Source organism: Malaclemys terrapin, chromosome 24 (assembly GCF_027887155.1).
Source record: "Malaclemys terrapin pileata isolate rMalTer1 chromosome 24, rMalTer1.hap1, whole genome shotgun sequence".
Classification (NCBI taxonomy): domain Eukaryota; kingdom Metazoa; phylum Chordata; order Testudines; family Emydidae; genus Malaclemys; species Malaclemys terrapin.
The window spans coordinates 557,090-574,438 of NC_071528.1; the positions used below are offsets into that span (position 1 = coordinate 557,090).

At 53.2% G+C, this 17,349-nt stretch overlaps 1 protein-coding gene across 2 annotated transcripts; it reads left to right on the top strand.

Moving 5' to 3' along the window:
• The first annotated feature begins 417 nt into the window (after positions 1 to 417).
• Positions 418 to 16,564, top strand: CAPS (calcyphosine). 2 transcript variants are annotated; one of them, XM_054013390.1, is made up of 5 exons: positions 418 to 501; positions 5,496 to 5,631; positions 8,508 to 8,685; positions 10,136 to 10,345; positions 14,053 to 16,564. In XM_054013390.1, exons 2-5 carry the CDS (start codon positions 5,525 to 5,527, stop codon positions 14,152 to 14,154), a joined length of 597 nt encoding a protein of 198 aa, XP_053869365.1. In that variant the 5' UTR covers positions 418 to 501; positions 5,496 to 5,524; the 3' UTR covers positions 14,155 to 16,564. The 2 variants fall into 2 exon arrangements, with proteins under 2 accessions (XP_053869365.1, XP_053869366.1); XM_054013391.1 differs by lacking the exon at positions 418 to 501 and adding an exon at positions 2,970 to 3,036.
• The last annotated feature ends 785 nt before the right edge of the window (positions 16,565 to 17,349 follow it).

Genomic DNA, 17,349 nt, shown 5'->3' on the forward strand with positions numbered 1-17,349 from the left:
GGAGAGGAGGCTGCGTGAGGGCTGGGCAGGGGCGACGTGGGTTTGGGATGGGTGGTTGGAGGGAGAGGAGGCTGTGTGAGGGCAGGACAGGGGTCAGGTGGGTTTGGGATGGGTGGTTGGATGGAGGGCTGTGGGTCAGCGAGAGGGGCTGGGCCTCTGTTGCTCTTGCCTGGCCCAGGACAAAATGGGGAGACTAAGTGCTCACTAGAGGCTACTGTAAAGCTCCCCCTGCCACACCCCAGGCTCCCAGCGCTACATTTCCAGGATGGGCTGCAGCGTATTTCTGCCAACCTCAGGTCGCATACCCGCCCCACCCCCTTCCAGCCCCGAGGGCACTGCGCACTGTAGCACCCTAGCAACAGGCACGTGGCTGAGACGCAGCTTCCAAGCATTGCTATAGAGACAAGGCGCTGCCCTGCCCTCTCTGGATGAACAAGCAAACAGGATTCGCAGCCACTCCACTTGGACTGAGGGAAGAAAAGGTTTTTAAAGGGAATCAAGGTAAAGGCAAAATGCAGCTGAGTGGATCTAATGGTGCCTGGAACAACTGGGTGATTCAGCTGTGGGGAGGTGGGACCCCCAACTCTGCCTTTGGGTCAGACTGCAAGGTGCCAGGCAGAGACTAGCTGGTATCTCCTTGTAATAATGAGAACAATGACACATTAGTTACAGGTGACTGCTCAGGCATCTGCCAGTGTGAAGCTTGAAGGCTCAGCACTGCTGTGTGCTACAGGTCGACCTCTGGCCTTAAATGCCCCACCGTTCGCTACTTTGCTTCCCCTAAGGCAGCGGTTTTCAAACTGTGGGTGGGGACCCCAAAATGGGTTGTGACCCCCTTTGAATGGGGCCACCAGGGCTGGCTTAGACTTGCTACAGCCCATGGCTGAAGCCAAAGCCCGAGGCCTTCAGCCCTGGGTGGCAGGATTCAGGTTGCCGGCCCCCTGCCTTGGACTGAAGCCCTTGAGCTTCAACTTCCCACCCCCATCCCCGAGGGCGGCGAAGCTCCGGCGGGCTCAGGCTCGGTCCAGCCCTCCTGGGATTGTGCAGTAATTTTTGCTGTCAGAAGGGGTTGCAATGTCGAGTTGGCAGGTGGTATCAAGCGGAGTGCCCCAGGGGTTGGTCCTGGGGCCAGTTTTGTTCAATGTCTTCATTAATGATCTGGATGTTGTGATGTATTGCACCCTCAGCAAGTTCGCAGATGACACTAAGCAGGGGGGAGAGGTAGATATGCTGGAGGGTAGGGCTAGGGTCCAGAGTGACCTAGACACATTGGAGGATTAGGCCAAAAGAAACCTGATGAGGTTCAACAAGGACAAGTGCAGAGTCTTGCACTTAGGACGGAAGAATCCCATGCACTGCTATAGGCTGGAGACCGACTGGCTAAGCAGCAGTTCTGCAGAAAAGGACCTGGGGATTCCAGTAGACGAGAAGCTGGATTTGAGTCAGCAGTGTGCCCTTGTTGCCAAGAAGGCCAGCGGCATATTGGTCTGTATTAGTAGGAGCATTGCCAGCAGATCGAGGGAAGTGATTATTCCCCTCTATTCAGCACTGGTGAGGCCACACCTGGAGTATTGTGACCAGTTTTGCCCCCACCCCCGCACTTACAGAAGGGACGTGGACAAATTGGAGAGAGTCCAGCGGAGGGCAACAAAGATGATTAGAGGGCTGGGGCACTTGATTTACGAGGAGAGGCTGAGGGAACTGGGCTTATTTAGTCTTCAGATGAGAAGAGTGAGGGGGGATTTGATAGCAGCCTTCTACTACTTGAAGGGGGGTTCTAAAGCCCTGGCTGGGATGATTTAGTTGGGGTTGGTCCTGCTTTGAGCAGGGGATTGGACTAGATACCTCCTGAGGTCTCTTCCAACCCTAATCTTCTATGATTTTATGAAGTTTGAGAACCTCTGGATTTACCTTGGAAACAATAATAGTGAAACCCTTTCCAGTCCCTGTCAGCCAGCTGTGGTCATTCAGTTTGGCAGGGCCCAGGCTGCCTTTGTCAAGACACAGCTGTTAACATGACCCGCTCCAGGCTAACTGTGTTGTGGCTCAGCCACACGTGGCTGGGCTTGATGTTGGTGCCTGTGCTGCTGACACAGCCATTCCTTCCCATGCCTCTGCCTGCAGAGCCCAGGCTCCACCGCTGCTCCTGAAGGGATCTGGGACATGGCAGGCAGTGCGGGTCAGTCACAGGGGGCTCTCTGTACCTGACAATATAGGAAAATGGCTCTGCCCTACGGGTATGGACTCGATTGGCATTCTACTGATTTGGCTCTCAGATGGCCTTGCCGCCTAGCTGCTGGGCTGGACAGTGCTGCGATGTAGCTGTGATAGTAGCAGTGTGGCTACACTTGCAACTGGGAGGTGAAATTCCCAGCGTAGGGAAATGGACACATGCTAGCTCTGCTCAAGCTAGTGTGCTAGAACTAGAAGTGTGGCTGTGGCCGCATGGAAGGTGGCTCAGGCTAGTCATTCCAGTATGTCCCAAGGATCTCACAAGGGAATGTATTCTGGCAGCTAGCCCATGCTTCTGTTCATGCCACCATGGCTATTAGTGAACTAGCGCACCCAAAGCTGGGAATGACACATGATATAGAGTACATCTACCCCTGGACAGCTTGTTTGTATCTTTCAGCTGCATTTCAAAGTCTGGGCTTTGCTTAGGTTTGAGTAAGTGAGGGTTTGTCAGACGTGCAGTCTGCCTTTTCTCTGTGCTGGGGAAACGGCAGATTTCAAATCTCCCAGGGGAAATTGTTCCAGGCCCACAGAGTAGTTAGGCACCCAACTTTCACATGTACCTTTGAAAAATGTCTCCCATGGCTTTTGTGTCTGGGATTTCCTACAGGTGATCACCATTATATTGCCGTGTGTGCTTATGCCTTCCAATGTGCCCTTCTCCTGTATCATCGCAGCGGGCAGGGAGCTTGTTACCATGGCACACAGGCTGGCAGCATTTTGACTTTCTGTTACATCACCGTTGTTTTTCTGAGAGAGCTTTTTCATCTCTGTGTGATATAATCAGCCCACAAGAGGCAGTAGGTGAGTCGCTCCCACAGCGACACTATCATCTCCCTGCACTTGCTTGATACCCCCATTAATACATCCAGGGATGGTGTTAGCCCTTTTGGCCCTGGGAGCTTCTGGTTAGTTGTTTAGGTACAATGACCTAGGCTGCGTGAGGGCTGGGCAGGGGCGAGGTAGGTTTTGGACGGGTGGTTGGAGGGAGAGGAGGCTGTGTGAGGGCTGGGCAGGGGCGAGGTGGGTTTGGGATGGGTGGTTGGATGGAGAGGAGGCAGTGTGAGGGCTGGGCGGAGGCGAGGTAGGTTTGGGACGGGTGGTTGGAGGGAGAGGAGGCTGCGTGAGGGCTGGGCAGGAGCGAGGTAGGTTTTGGACGGGTGGTTGGAGGGAGAGGAGGCTGCGTGAGGGCTGGGCAGGGGCGAGGTGGGTTTGGGACGGGTGGTTGGAGGGAGAGGAGGCTGCGTGAGGGCTGGGCAGGGGCGAGGTAGGTTTGGGATGGGTGGTTGGAGGGAGAGGAGGCTGCGTGAGAGCTGGGCAGGGGCGAGGTGGGTTTGGGACGGGTGGTTGGATGGAGTGGAGGCTGCGTGAGGGCTGGGCAGGGGCGAGGTGGGTTTGGGATGGGGGGTTGGAGGGAGAAGAGGCTGCGTGAGGGCTGGGCAGGGGCGAGGTGGGTTTGGAACGGGTGGTTGGAGGGAGAGGAGGCTGCGTGAGGGCTGGGCAGGGGCGAGGTAGGTTTGGGACGGGTGGTTGGAGGGAGAGGAGGCTGCGTGAGGGCTCGGCAGGGGCGAGGTGGGTTTGGGACGGGTGGTTGGATGGCGTGGAGGCTGCGTGAGGACTGGGAAGGAAGGTAGGTTTGGGACGGGTGGTTGGAGGGAGAGGAGGCTGCGTGAGGACTGGGAAGGAAGGTAGGTTTGGGACGGGTGGTTGGAGGGAGAGGAGGCTGCGTGAGGGCTCGGCAGGGGCGAGGTGGGTTTGGGATGGGTGGTTGGAGGGAGAGGAGGCTGTGTGAGGGCTGGGAAGGAAGGTAGGTTTGGGACGGGTGGTTGGAGGGAGAGGAGGCTGCGTGAGGGCTGGGCAGGGGCGAGGTGGGTTTGGGACGGATGGTTGGAGGGAGAGGAGCCTGCGTGAGGGCTCGGCAGGGGCGAGGTAGGTTTGGGATGGGTGGTTGGAGGCAGAGGAGGCTGTATCAGGGCTGGGCGGAGGCGAGGTAGGTTTGGGACGGGTGATTGGAGGGAGAGGAGGCTGCGTGAGGGCTGGGCAGGGTCGAGGTGGGTTTGGGACGGGTGGTTGGAGGGAGAGGAGGCTGCGTGAGGGCTGGGCAGGGGCGAGGTGGGTTTGGGACGGGTGGTTGGAGGGAGAGGAGGCTGCGTGAGGGCTGGGCAGGGGCGAGGTGGGTTTGGGACGGGTGGTTGGAGGGAGAGGAGGCTGCGTGAGGGCTGGGCAGGGTCGAGGTGGGTTTGGGCGGGTGATGAGAAGCAGAGGAGGCTGCGTGAGGGCTGGGCAGGGGAAATGTGGGTTTGGGACGGGTGGTTGGAGGGAGAGGAGGCTACGTGAGGGCTGGGCAGGGGCGAGATAGGTTTGGGCGGGTGATGAGAATCAGAGGAGGCTGCGTGAGGGCTGGGCAGGGGCGAGGTAGGTTTGGGACGGGTGGTTGGAGGGAGAGGAGGCTGCGTGAGGGCTTGGCAGGGGCGAGGTAGGTTTGGGACGGGTGGTTCGATGGGCTGTCTTCCTGTCATGGATACTAGGAAGGAACTGAAGGGGTCGGCTGCCCTCATGGAGGGCGTATTCATGTTTCTACACCAGGGCTCACTCAGACACAGACTCGAAGAACTAACAGCTGCCCAGATTTTAATTCAGCTGCTTCTGGGCAATTGCCCAAGCCTGTCCCCAATGCCATTCACAGTGGCAGGCGGCAGGCGAAGGCTGATGCCCCTCGTACTGAACTGATGACTGGGTCTCGTTTGGGACAGAGCCTCGAAAGGGACGGGATTGTGTCTCTTTGAGACGGTCTCTGCCAGTCCACCCTCCCGGCCGGTGAGCCCTGGGTGCCTCCCTCACAGCTGAGCAGTGCAGTGCAGTCACCAGGGGCGATGGCAGATGCTTCGCTGCGAGGGCCTCGGCAAGTCAGTGTTGTGTCACCATCTTCTGGTTGGGAGGGGCTATCACCCAGCCCCTGCCCTTGAACAGCGGAGCTTGTCTTTACACAGCGTGGAAAGGGTGAGGCTCTGCGCTGAGCTGTGCTGTGACAGCCTGGCACCCAGCACACCTCTGAAGGGACATGGCAGTTGGAAGGAACGCTACTTTCGTTGGCTGCTTTTCGCCCCAGGGTCAGCCCCCTGTGGAGGAGCTTCACTGGTGCCCCAGGGTTTGGGGAATGGGCCTATGCTGCTGTAGGAGTGAGTGCAGCAGGGCGTCTCTGGGGCTATGGGCATGGGGCCAAGTGCCCAGAATCACATGGAGTATCTTGCTTTGCTTTCCAGAATCTGACAAGTGGCTGGTCTGACCCACCATGGCTAACACAGAGGACCAAGGAATGGAGATACACACAAATCCCATAGAAAAGCTCAGGGCACAGTGCTTGGCAAGAGGCTCAGCTGGCATTAAGGGGCTGGCCAGGTATGGAGACCCATCCTTTTATGGTGATAGTTGTGGGGAAAAATCTGCTCCCAGGAAGTGTGCCAGCCCAGTGGCTTAAGAGCAGGCATTACATGGAAGCCGGGCCTTGAGCCATTGGCACAGGGTGATCACTGCCTTAGTGACTGTTAAACCTCTAATGCAGGGGTTCTCAAACTGTGGGTCAGGGACCCAAAGTGGGACACAGCCCCATTTTAATGGGATTGTCAAGGCTGCTGTTCAACTTGCTGGGATTCAGGGTCCAAGCCCAAGCCCCACCACTTGGAGCTGAAGCCGAAGCCTGAGCCCCACTGCCCAGGGCTAAGGTTATATGCCCCCTGCCCTGGACAGCAGCTCTTGGGCTTCAGCTTTGGCCCCTCCCCTCCTCCACCTGGGGCGGCGGGGCTCGGGCAGCTCAGGATTTGGTCACCCCCCCTGAGTTCGTGTAGTAATTTTTGTTGTCAGAAAGGGGTCATGGTGCCATGAAGTTTGAGATGCGCTGCTCTAATGAATGGTAGGCCCAGGTTACATTTAGCAAGAGGAGAATGTTAAGCCTGATCTCCTGGCTGGACAACTGACCTCTGCCTCCCCCCTTCTCTTCTAAGCCCTCCCCCCCCCCCACCCCGCTTTCAGTTATGAAAAGACATTTGCCATGAGCCATTGTGTTTCTGCCCCATTGCATCCCAGAGGGCTGTAGGTCCTGACCAGGACCTGCATATTGGGGGCGGGGGGGGGGGAGAGACAAGGCTCTGCACCCTTTTCAATTACTGTCTGAGACAGGGGTAGGCAACCTATGGCACGCGTGCCGAAGGCGGCACACGAGCTGATTTTCAGTGGCACTCACACTGCCCGGGTCCTGGCCACCGGTCCGGGGGGCTCTGCATTTAATTTAATTTTAAATGAAGCTTCTTCAACATTTTTAAAACCTTATTTACTTTACAAACAACAATAGTTTAGTTATATATTCTAGACTTATAGAAAGAGACCTTCTAAAAACGTTAAAAATGTCTGACTGGCACGCGAAACCTTAAATCAGAGTGACTAAATGAAGACTCGGCACACCACTTCTGAAAGGTTGCAGACCCCTGGTCTGATATATAAAGAAGGCTGGAACCAGAGCAGCCCCCTCCCAGGTGCCACTTGTGGGGATGGTAATGTGAAATGTTGCAGCCTTTCCAGTCCAGCCTGCATTTCCCAGTACCAAGCAAAGAGTGATGAATTCTCCTGCCAAGGAACGGATGGTACCTGGGAGGCAGGTTAGCAGGATTAGCCCCATTGTGCTGCTGGGAAACTGAGCCTGAGAGGTGATGCAACTTTGCTAGAGCACATTGTGAGTGGCAGAGCTGGGAATGGAACCCAGGAGTCCCAAGCTCAGTGCATCAGCCATAAGATGCCTCTTTTATTCATCCTCTCCCTTTCCCACTCATAAGAACGACCAGACTGGGTCAGAGCAGTAACACTGGGTCCAGCTAGCCCAGTATCCTGTCTTCCAGGAGTAGCCAGTGCCCCAGAGGGAATGAATAGACCAGGACACTTAGCACGTGATCCATCCCCTGTTGTCCAGTCCCAGTTTCGGGCAGTCAGAGGCTAGGGACACCCACAGCATGGGGTTGTATCCCTGACCATCTTGGCTAACATCCATAGATGGACCTATCCTCCATGAACTTATCTAGTTCTTTTTTCAGTTCAGTTACAGTTTTGGCCTTCACAACATCCCCTGGCAAAGAGTACCACAGGTTGACTGTGTTGTGTGAAGCAGTACTTCCTTTAAAAAAACAAAAACTTAAACAAAAAAACCCTGCTGCCTATTAATTTCATTAGAGGGCCCCAATTTATAAAAGCAAGTGTTGTCAAAAAATTACATTTTTAGACGTGTTAAATAAAAAACTGATGGGTAATTTTTTTTTAAGTTGTGCCCTGTGTATTTTCTTAAATTGCAGCAGCTCAGAGAGGAAGTGGTGTATTTAAAAAGGTATTTTCCCCTATGGCTTGTAGGTGTCAGATTTTCCAAACCCTCACTGTAATTTGTAGATGGCTGTTACGTTCTACTAACCTAGCAGTACATTGATCATGTGGCTGGCTGGGTGGCATGATTCTTCATGAGGCTCACATACCCCTTATCTCTCTTGTCTTGACTATCATCTCTCTCCTCTCCCCCTCCCCCCGCCACCATATGCCCCATTCTCACAATAGTCCGCTCCCTCCCTCCCCGGTGCCATAACGCCTCAGGCCTGGCTCCAGGGAGTGGGGATGAAATGTGCTGCTCACGGCCAAGCAGCAGCAGTGCTGGTTCCTGAGCCCTGGCTGCCTTCCCAGGAACCCCTAGTAGCCAGGAGGAAATGAAGGTGCAGCCTTGCTCCCTGGCTGCAGCCCTGCTCATGAGTAAAAGTGCAACAATCATATTGGGGGAGGGAACCCCAGCAAGATCAGAAAAATAAAATTTTCCCTCCTCAATTTCATTAAACAAAAATGAATACTCCTCACCCCTCTCCCTGCAACCAGCCACTTTCTCCCTGACCCATCTCCCCACCCTCTGCTGCTGCCTCTGATGTCAACTCTTATGATTTTGATTTTGGTGGCAAGGCTTGTGTGCCTTGATGTTTTACTTAAAACTACAGCTCCTGGAGTTCAGAGGATTAGATGCAAATCTCAGCTTTCTTTTAAAAGTAAACATGAGTTTATAACCATGAAATGCCAGAAAATCTGACATGAGTATGCCCTAAAGGCTCAGAAAATAGAAGGCAAAAAAATCAACCAACATTCACTATCATAAAAATGTCTCATAATTGTCGGGGCCCAACTGCTGCAGTTTGAGCATGTGATGTTGGCACTGCACAACTCTCTCTCCTCCTTCTTCACCCCCCATGCCCTGGGTGCAGAGTTTTCCACATCATGGATGATGATAAGAGCAGGTCCTTGGACCTAGCAGAGTTTGTGAAGGGCCTGAGCTCAGCTGGCATCATGCTGGGAAGCAGGGAGGCACAGCAAATCTTCAGCCTCTGTGACAAGAACAGCAGCGGCACGATGGATTTTGAGGAGTTCCTGGAAGCCCTGAGGGTGAGCTGGGGCCACTACCAGGGACTGCACTGGGCATGGGGTGGGATGGGGAGAGAACTTGCCATGTTGTTGGTTAGTGACGCTGCTGGCTGAACCAGGGACCCCAGCTGAAGGCAAATGGGTCCTTCCTCGGGGCCACAGGAGAAGACTAGCACTGAGCTTGCAGTGACTCTCAGCGAGCAGGAAGGGTTGCAGGCAGGGCTGAGCACCCCGCTAGCAGATGTAGTGGATGGAAGCAGGGTGTTCTTTAGGGCTTGGGAGAGGCAGTCAAGTGCTTAATTTTGGGAGCCCTGGGGCCAGTTTGTCAGCAGCGCTGAGTTCCCGTAGCTCTGTCTACAGGTGTCTTAAGATGGGCAAAGTATGGGGCAGATATGACACTGGTTTCACAGGCCCTCCCCACCCCCACAACGATTTCCTAGGGTCCTGCCTGAAGAGGCCACATGCTGCAGGCAAGAGGCAGGTTCTAGGGCAATCAGCCCCTGCTGCTAGGGAGAAAATTCCACTCCAATGCCCCACCCTGCTGCTCCAGTAAAGGTCACTGCCAGTCACTGGTCAGGAGTTGTCATTGTGGGGACAGGCACAAGGTAGGGTTACCATCCGTCCGGATTCCCCCGGACATGTCCGGCTTTTTTCAGTTAAAAATAGCGTCCGGGGGGAATTTGTCAATGTCCGGACTTCCCCCGCCCCCCCATGCAGAGCGTGCGGGGCTTACAGGGCAGCCGGCCGGATGGTACCACTCACATGGGGCTCCGGCAGCCAGAGCCCTTCCTCCACTTCCCCCCTCCTCTCTCCTGCAACTTGAGACCCCTCCCCTCCTCTCCCTCCCCCCCGCCGGCCCTGCATTCGCAGATCACCGGCTCTCGCCTCGGCCTCCGGCAGTCTGGAGCTCCGACCCTGCTCCCCTCCCCCGCTGCCGAGCGCGCTGCTCTGCAGCACAGTAAGGGGGCCGGGGGTCAGAGAAGCGGCAGGGAGGTTCGGGGGCGGGGATTAGTCAAGAGACAGGGAGCAGGGGGAGGGTTGGATGGGTCAGGAGTTCGGGGGGGGCTGTCTGGGGGTTGGGGGTGTAAGGTTTTGGGCAGAGTACAGGTGGGGGGGCCTCAGGAGGGGGCAGTTAGGGGACAAGGAGCAGGGAGGCTTAGGTAGGGGGTGGAGTCCTGGGGGGCAGTTAGGGGCAGGGGTCCCAGGAGGGGGCAGTCAGGGGACAAGGCGTGGGGGGGAGGGTTGGGGGTTCTGAGGGGGCAGGAAGTGGGAGGGAGTGGAAGGGGCAGGGGCGGGGCTAGGGCAGGACAGGGGCGGGGCTCCTCCCGTCCTCTTTTTTGATTGTTGAAATATGGTAACCCTAGCACAAGGGGGCACACAGCTGTGCTCTTAGATAAGCGGTGTGTATGTGCCTAGAAGCCAGAAGCTGAAAGGCAACAAACTGCCCCACTACCAAAGCTTGTCTTTGCAGCCACCCATGTCGGCCGCCAGGAAGCAGATTATAGCTGATGCATTTCACAAACTGGACAAGACTGGAGCCGGCGTGGTGAGCGTGGAGGATCTCCATGGGGTGTATGACGGCAAAACTCACCCCAAGTACCAGAGCGGGGAATGGACAGAGGAGCAGGTGTTCCGAGCATTCCTGGACAGCTTTGACTCACCCAATGACAAGGATGGAAAGGTGAGGGGCGGGTAGTACCTGACCAAGGGGCTGGGTTGTGTGGGGCCTGAACTGCTTCCCTCAGTGGAGGCCAAGACCCAGCTGCTCTGCAATCATTCCCCGTGCTGCTCAACTGCAGCCAGCTGGCCAGAAGCCGAGGCAAGAGGCCAGCCAACAGATGGAGTTTTAATCTGATCATTCACAACGAAGCCGTAAATGGGGGTCAGGCAACCTGGCCACTCCACCCCCTCATCCTCCTCCAGGCAGCGTCAGCTACAAGTGCACCCAGTGACACCTCCATTATTGCAATGCAGGAGTAAGGGGGAGCAGATTTCCCCCAAATGGGGCAGTTGGTTTTATGGGCAGGCGGCACCTAGAACTGACATCCATGGACAGCCCCTGCTCTCAGCCAGGAGCTCCAGCAGAAAGCAGCTGCAGGGCGCACTACATGATACATTACATTGTTTCTTCAGGAAGTGGTGCCTGAGGCTGAAGTAAACCAGAGTCTGCGACACAAGCAGGATAGGGACAGCATGTTAGTTTCCAGTCAGTTTTTCAAAGTGCTCTACAATTCACAGGTACAATCAGATCAGCTTGAAATTTGCTATGACAGCTGAAGATCTGAAATAGTTTGAGAGAGAAACTTGGGGTCATGTGAGGGTTTCTTGAGATATATCGGGAGCGTGTGGAGGGGAAGGTTATAATTGTTCAAAGTACCCCATAATCATGCACTGTAGGGAAATAGTCTTGAGTTGTATTACAGAGTACAGAAGACATTGTGTGCTGCAAATTTGGGGCTAACTAGTCAAGAGGATTCCAGGGTAAAACTTTTCTCTTTCCCAGTGACATGCATTTAACTAAAACAATACTCTAATAAGCACAAGCAGAACCTCGTAGCCTGGCCATTGCTTTGCCGGCTTTTACATTTCTAAGGATTCTTTAAATGCATAGAAATTAGCTGTGCTCCAACAGGGTCTGGAATGGCCTGTGTGGTGTGCAGCTGGGGTTGCCTGGTTCAGGGGTTCCCTCCCCTCATGAACTTGCTTTTGCTGTTCTAAGTGTTCCAGAACCAGGCGCACAGCCCCTCAGTGGTTTCAGTGGTGAGAATGGGTCTGCTCAGTGCATATCACAGGCACTGAGATTGGGAAATAGAGCTCAGCATGGGCTCCTTAAGGAAGAGCTCAGTGAATCCCCCTTGCTCAGATAATGGATTATCGAGAGCAGTGTTGATCTGCAGCTCCACTGACCAGGAGCTCAAGTCTCCTCTGCATCAACCTTCTGCACATAGGTGCTGTGGGGTCCAGACACTAACACACACGTCTGCTCCTGCCATAAGGGGCACAGGGCTCCTTGTACCCTATACTGGAGCTTCTAGCAGGCAGCTGAGGGGCTAAGTAGTGTCCAGGAAGCCCCACTTACCCCTCAGTTGTGCCTCTGTCACAATTCCCATCTCATAAAAACCAAGGGAAATTCAGAAGCAAAACCCTTCATTACCAAGGAGTTTGGGATACAGGCACTGCCTGCTCGGTCTTCCCCCAGAGCAGGAGCCTTTCATCCCCCAAGTAAGGCAAGCCAGGTAACGCAGCATTCAGGTGACGCTTCCCCTGCCTTTGCCACCCAGCACCAGGAGATTGGTGCTGCCCAAGCCCTGCCCAGGGCTGTAGGAATTGGCATGCACAGTGGAAGATGTGCCGGGCACAAGGAACAGGGCAGGTTGGGTGAAGTGTGGCAATATTCTCAGTTCCTATTGCCAATGCATTGGGGGGAGTTAATGGGGTGCAGCTGTCACCCAATGCCACATTTTGGGGTGGGCCAACCCGAGAGTTGTGAATACAAATGTAAAAATGTCAAGACTGAAGCAAACCAGAAATGATTTTTGACCAGCTCTAGGCATGAGAAGTATACATGGAAGTTCTGCTAGTGGTTCTAAATCGCCCCACTGCAGAACAAACATAGTAACGCTAAAATATAGTGATCTAATGTTACATTACTGCAGTGATAATATTAAGTGAAGTAGCAGTCCTACTTTATTATGATTAAAGTTTTCTGACCAGCTGTACTCATGAAATTAAAGTCATATTTCTTTTTTTCTCCCTGCCCCAGTTTATTTCCTAAAAGTTTTCTTTCAATAGTGAATGCAACATATTCCTACGACTGTTAGATTTAACCTTTATTTTCCCTGCCCCACCCACTTGACTGCTGACTCATTATTTAATACAGTCACTAGCAGCAGCAGACCCTGGGTGCATTTTCATAGACGGAGGCTATAGGCAGGGCAGTCCCTAGCCATTTTGGTGCCCTACACAGGCCCTCCTCCCCCCCCCCCCCACCATGGGGGAGGCTCCACAGGCCTCTGTGGAGATGGGGGGGAGCTGGCTTGGCGGGGTAGGGGAGAACCACCCCACAGCATGAGCCGGCGGTGTGGAATGGGTTGGGGCTGGGTCGCTCCACTTCCTGCTGCCCGGTGAGTGCCGGGAAGGCCTGACCCCGCACTCACGGGGTGGCGGGAAGTGGAGTGACTTGGCCCCAGCCCGCTCCACTCTGCTCCCCTGGGTCCCTTGGGACTTGTGGGGCAGAGGGAACTTGCCCTACTGCAGTCCTCAGAGAAGTGGGGGCGGGGCTGGGGTGGAGCCGGGGCAGGAAGTGGCAGGGCGGGGGCTTTGGGGAAGGGGTGGAGGAGGGGCTAGAGCTGCATACTTTGCGTATGGGTAGGGACAGCCCTGGCTATAGGAACTGGCTGGTGGCCTGACACCCTGCAGAAAAAAGACCCTCTCAAACATCTACATTTTCACTTCCTTGTAAGAGACATGTTGCTTAGGCTCCCGCCTGATTTGTGCTTTTATCTCTGCTCCCAGGTCTTAGCACGAACACACAGTAGTCAGAATTTATACAACTTCATCTTTATTTTACTGATGGGGCAGATCAAAACAAAGCAACGTGTGAAGGGTCCCACAGCAAGCCAGATCCCACCATCCCTCTGCAGCTGGGAACGTGCTTCCCAGCTTGGCTAGCTTGAGCAGCACACGGAAAGCAGCAGCGTGGGTGGCAGCTCAGGCTAGCAGTCCAACCCCTGCAGATGTACTCACGGCTGGCCCAAGGCACTGCAGTTACGCTGTTATTTTTAACGCACTAGCTTGGGTCTGTCGTCCTGTGCTGGGAACATGCTCCCAGCTGCAGCATAGACATAAACTCTGCCAGTAAAGGTAACTCCAGAAGGGACCACAAGATCTTCTGGTCGGAGCTGTGTACAGCACCGGCCACGGATCACCACCCAGGCATCCCTACACCAAGCCTCATGACCAGAATTAGACCACAGTGTGTCAGCCTTCTGGAGACGAAGCTATTGTGTGCCACAGAACAGGAGGGTTCAAGGTGCACCAATGCCTGAGGGCCCCCGCAATGGAGGGAAACTGAAAGATCTAACCAGGTGATCTGCGCCCCCTGCTGCAGAAGGCAGAATAAAAAAACTAACTCAGGTCCCTTATGAAAGAAATTAAATTAAGTAAATTGCAGTGGATCAGGCCCCTGCATGCCAAACCCCAGAGTGGGACTGAGCCCCCTTGGCTCCCATAGTAGTTTTCTTACAAGGGCACATGGTGCTCCTTCCTATGTTACATCAGGGCGAGCAAAACAGAAGGCCCTTTCTCAATAGTGAAATGAGCCTCCAGCTCTGAGGCCTGTTCTGAGCCTCTCTCAAAGACGCCACTTTCACCTTCACTCTCCAACAGGTCACAGCCGAGGAGTTCCTGAACTACTACAGTGGGGTCAGCGCATCCATTGACAGTGACGACTACTTTGTGGCTATGATGAAGAGAGCCTGGAAGCTGTAGCACCTGTGGGGAATCCAGTGCAGTCCTGGAAGATGCTAAGTTAGAACCAGATCAGGGCAGTTTCCAAGAAATCCTATTCAGCATTTCATAGCAAAATGCTGCTTTTTGTAGTGATCAAGTTGCTTGTCACCAAGAGGCCCAGCTTTGAGTTACCAGGCCTTTCCAGAGGCTGTGAAATCTTGACACCTGCCTGCAGAATAGAGAATCATAGATTAGAGTTGGAAGAGATCTCAGGAGGTCATCTAGTCCAACTCCCTGCTCAAAGCAGGACCAATTCCCAACTAAATCATCCTAGCCAGGGCTTTGTCAAGTTGGGCCTTAAAAACTCCAAGCAAGGAGATTCCACCACCTCCCTAAGTAGCCCATTCCAGTGCTTCACCACCCTCCTAGTAAAATAGTTTTTTCTAATATCCATCCTAGACCTCCCCCACTGCAACTTGAGACCATTGCTCCTTGGTCTCTCATCTGCCACCACTGAGAACCGCCGATCTCCATCCTCTTTGGAACCCCCCTTCAGGTAATTGAAGGCTGCTATCAAATCCCCCCTCAACTCTTCTCTTCTGCAGACTAAATAAGCCCAGTTCCCTCAGCCTCTCCTAATAAATCATGTGCCTCAGCCTCCTAATAATTTTCATTGCCCTCCGCTAGACTCTCTCCAATTTGTCCACATCCTTTCTGTAGTGGGGAGCCCAAAACTGGACACAGTGCTCCAGATGTGGCCTCCAGTTCCAGCTGGGCAAAGAACAGCTCATTTTGTTTGGGGGCTGAACTGGAGAAAAAAATCCAGTTCAATTTGAATCACAACTAATTTTTTCAAATGTTTGTGATTGAAATTGAAGAAAAAAAAATCTGGTCAACAATCCCCCCCTTGAGTTTTTCATTTCAATTTGGCTGATTTGGGATATTTTCAATCTTTTTGTGTTTTTGTTTTCAAATTTGGCCAATTTAAAAAAAAAGTTTCAAAAAGAAAGCCAATTTTTCAGGGGTTTTTGGGGATAAAACTATTAATAGAATTTGAACCAAATTCAGTGTCAGAGTCTCCAAAAATTCATTTTCTGGCAAAAATTATATATGCTAAATAAAATTTCTTCCAGCTCTACTGCATAGTCCCTCAGCACTAGAGTCCACATTGACTCCCCCTTCCCACCTCCCCCAGCACAGCCTGGAATTTCAATTACATAAAAACCTGAAATAAAATAATCCTTCCCTTCCCCCACCCTTTGCCTGTCTTGTCTATTTAGACTGCAAACGAGTGCAGGGACTGGCTGTTACCGCATGGATGTGCAGTGCCCAGTGCAGTCGGGCCCTGACCTCAGCTATGCTAGGGTTACCATACGTCCGGTTCTTCCCGGACATGTCCGGCTTTTCGGCAATCAAACCCCCGTCCAGGGGGAATTGCCAAAAAGCCGAACATGTCCGGGAAAAATACGGCCGGGCACTTCCTCTCCCGCGGCTGCTCTGCTCCTCCCCTGACTCAGACTTCGGCTCTGTTTAAGAGCCAAGCTGCCCGAGCCAGTGCTACCGGCTTCGGGCAGCCCCCGTGCCTCCGGACCCCAGCCGCCGGCCGGGCACTTCTCCTCCCCGGCTCCAGCTGCTCTGCTCCGGCAGCGCAGGGTCCGGAGGCAAGGGGGCTGCCCGAAGCCCGTATCGCTGGCTCGGGCAGCTTGGCTCTTAAACAGAGCCGAAGAGTCAGGGGAGGAGCAGAGCAGCCGGAGCCCGGGAGGGGAAGTGCCCGGCCGGGGGCGCAGGGTCCGGAGGCAAGGGGGCTGCCCGAAGCCCGAGCGCTACCGGCTTCATGGTTTGCCGGGCAGCCTCCAGACCCTGCAGGAGCATTTACTAATATACACTGGCTAGCATATATATTGTGTTGGTAATGCTACCTGCAATATATGTACTCCAGACATTTAAGTTTTAGTATAGTAGTTCTATAGCCCAAATTGGTCTGTACCTTTGTTATAATGCTGTACACTTATGCCAAGTATTCCCTAACATCTTACATTACATAGAACAATTTTGGCTTGTGTAAATAGGAAAACTGACAATATCAGGACATATAATTATTTCCTCATGACAATAGGAAAGGAGCTGCCCACACAAACCTAGGAGGTGCCTTCATACCTCTTAGTACCTGGAATACATGTGTTCAGAACAAACGATAAAGGCGTACACCATGGTACCAGAAACAAAGACAGAAAGTTCATTAATTAAATTCAGTTCCAAATGACGTATGCTGTACCTTCTTCTGGTAAAACAAGTAGGGGATAAAAGGATGGCTCTAGAGGTGTAACTTTGGGGAGCACACCTACATAATGTGAATGTAACACTGTTGCACAGGACTGCTCTTCAGAGACTGGTATAATATAGGACCTTTTTCCTGCACCATATTAATAAACCTGACTGACATAGGTTATTTGGTCTCGAGTATATTTCATAACTAAATAAGGAACAAAAGTGTGCTCAAGCAATTGACTATATAATTTATCAACAAGGAGAAAGGTGCGTGTTGTCCCAGCACTGTTTGATAGATAGGGGTGATACTAATGCAATGACAGACTGGCTGGTTTGCTAGAAGGGGAGCCAGGTGGAAGTTTTCTATCTAAGCTGAGTTCCCACCCCTCCTTCACAAAAACGATTTTTTGGGGGAAGGAATAAATCTATTTTGCTATATTTTTCCAGCAGCCTCAGTAAGAAAGCCTCATTCTCTGAGCATGACTGAGGGCCTGTACAAACATTGGGAATTTGTCCCATTTCAGGGCAAACACATCCTCTCTTCTCACTTGGGTGAGCAGCTCTGACCCTCCAGTGTCCAGAGAAGGGGAATATTTTGCTGACTCTTTTTCTGAGACTCATGAAATTAGCTGGCCACTAACCCACAGATCCGACGGCTGCTCATGCGAACGAGTCTAATGAGAGACAAGTGCTGAGTTCACCTCACTTCCATTTCTCCCCCTCTGCAGTAGTGGGATTATATAGGGCCCCTGAGGGTTATGTAGGTTTTTAACAAAAATTAGTCTCACACCAACTTGCTAGGGGTTGTACAGATGGGGAAACAAAGTCCCAGAAAGATTCTGTGACTTGCCAAAGGTCACCTACTGATTCAGTGGTAGAACCAAGAACAGACCCAAGGAATAAATCCCCCTTTCAGTCAATATTCCAATTCTATTGATGTTTAGGGCAATTCTAATTTAACAGTGA

Coding starts and splice junctions, on each gene's coding strand:
- CAPS (XM_054013390.1), top strand. CDS start 5,525: ATGGCTAACACAGAGGACCAAGGAATGGAGATACACACAAATCCCATA. Junction 5,632..8,507: donor GGCATTAAGGGGCTGGCCAG/GTATGGAGACCC, acceptor CCCTGGGTGCAG/AGTTTTCCACATCATGGATG. Junction 8,686..10,135: donor AGTTCCTGGAAGCCCTGAGG/GTGAGCTGGGGC, acceptor TTGTCTTTGCAG/CCACCCATGTCGGCCGCCAG.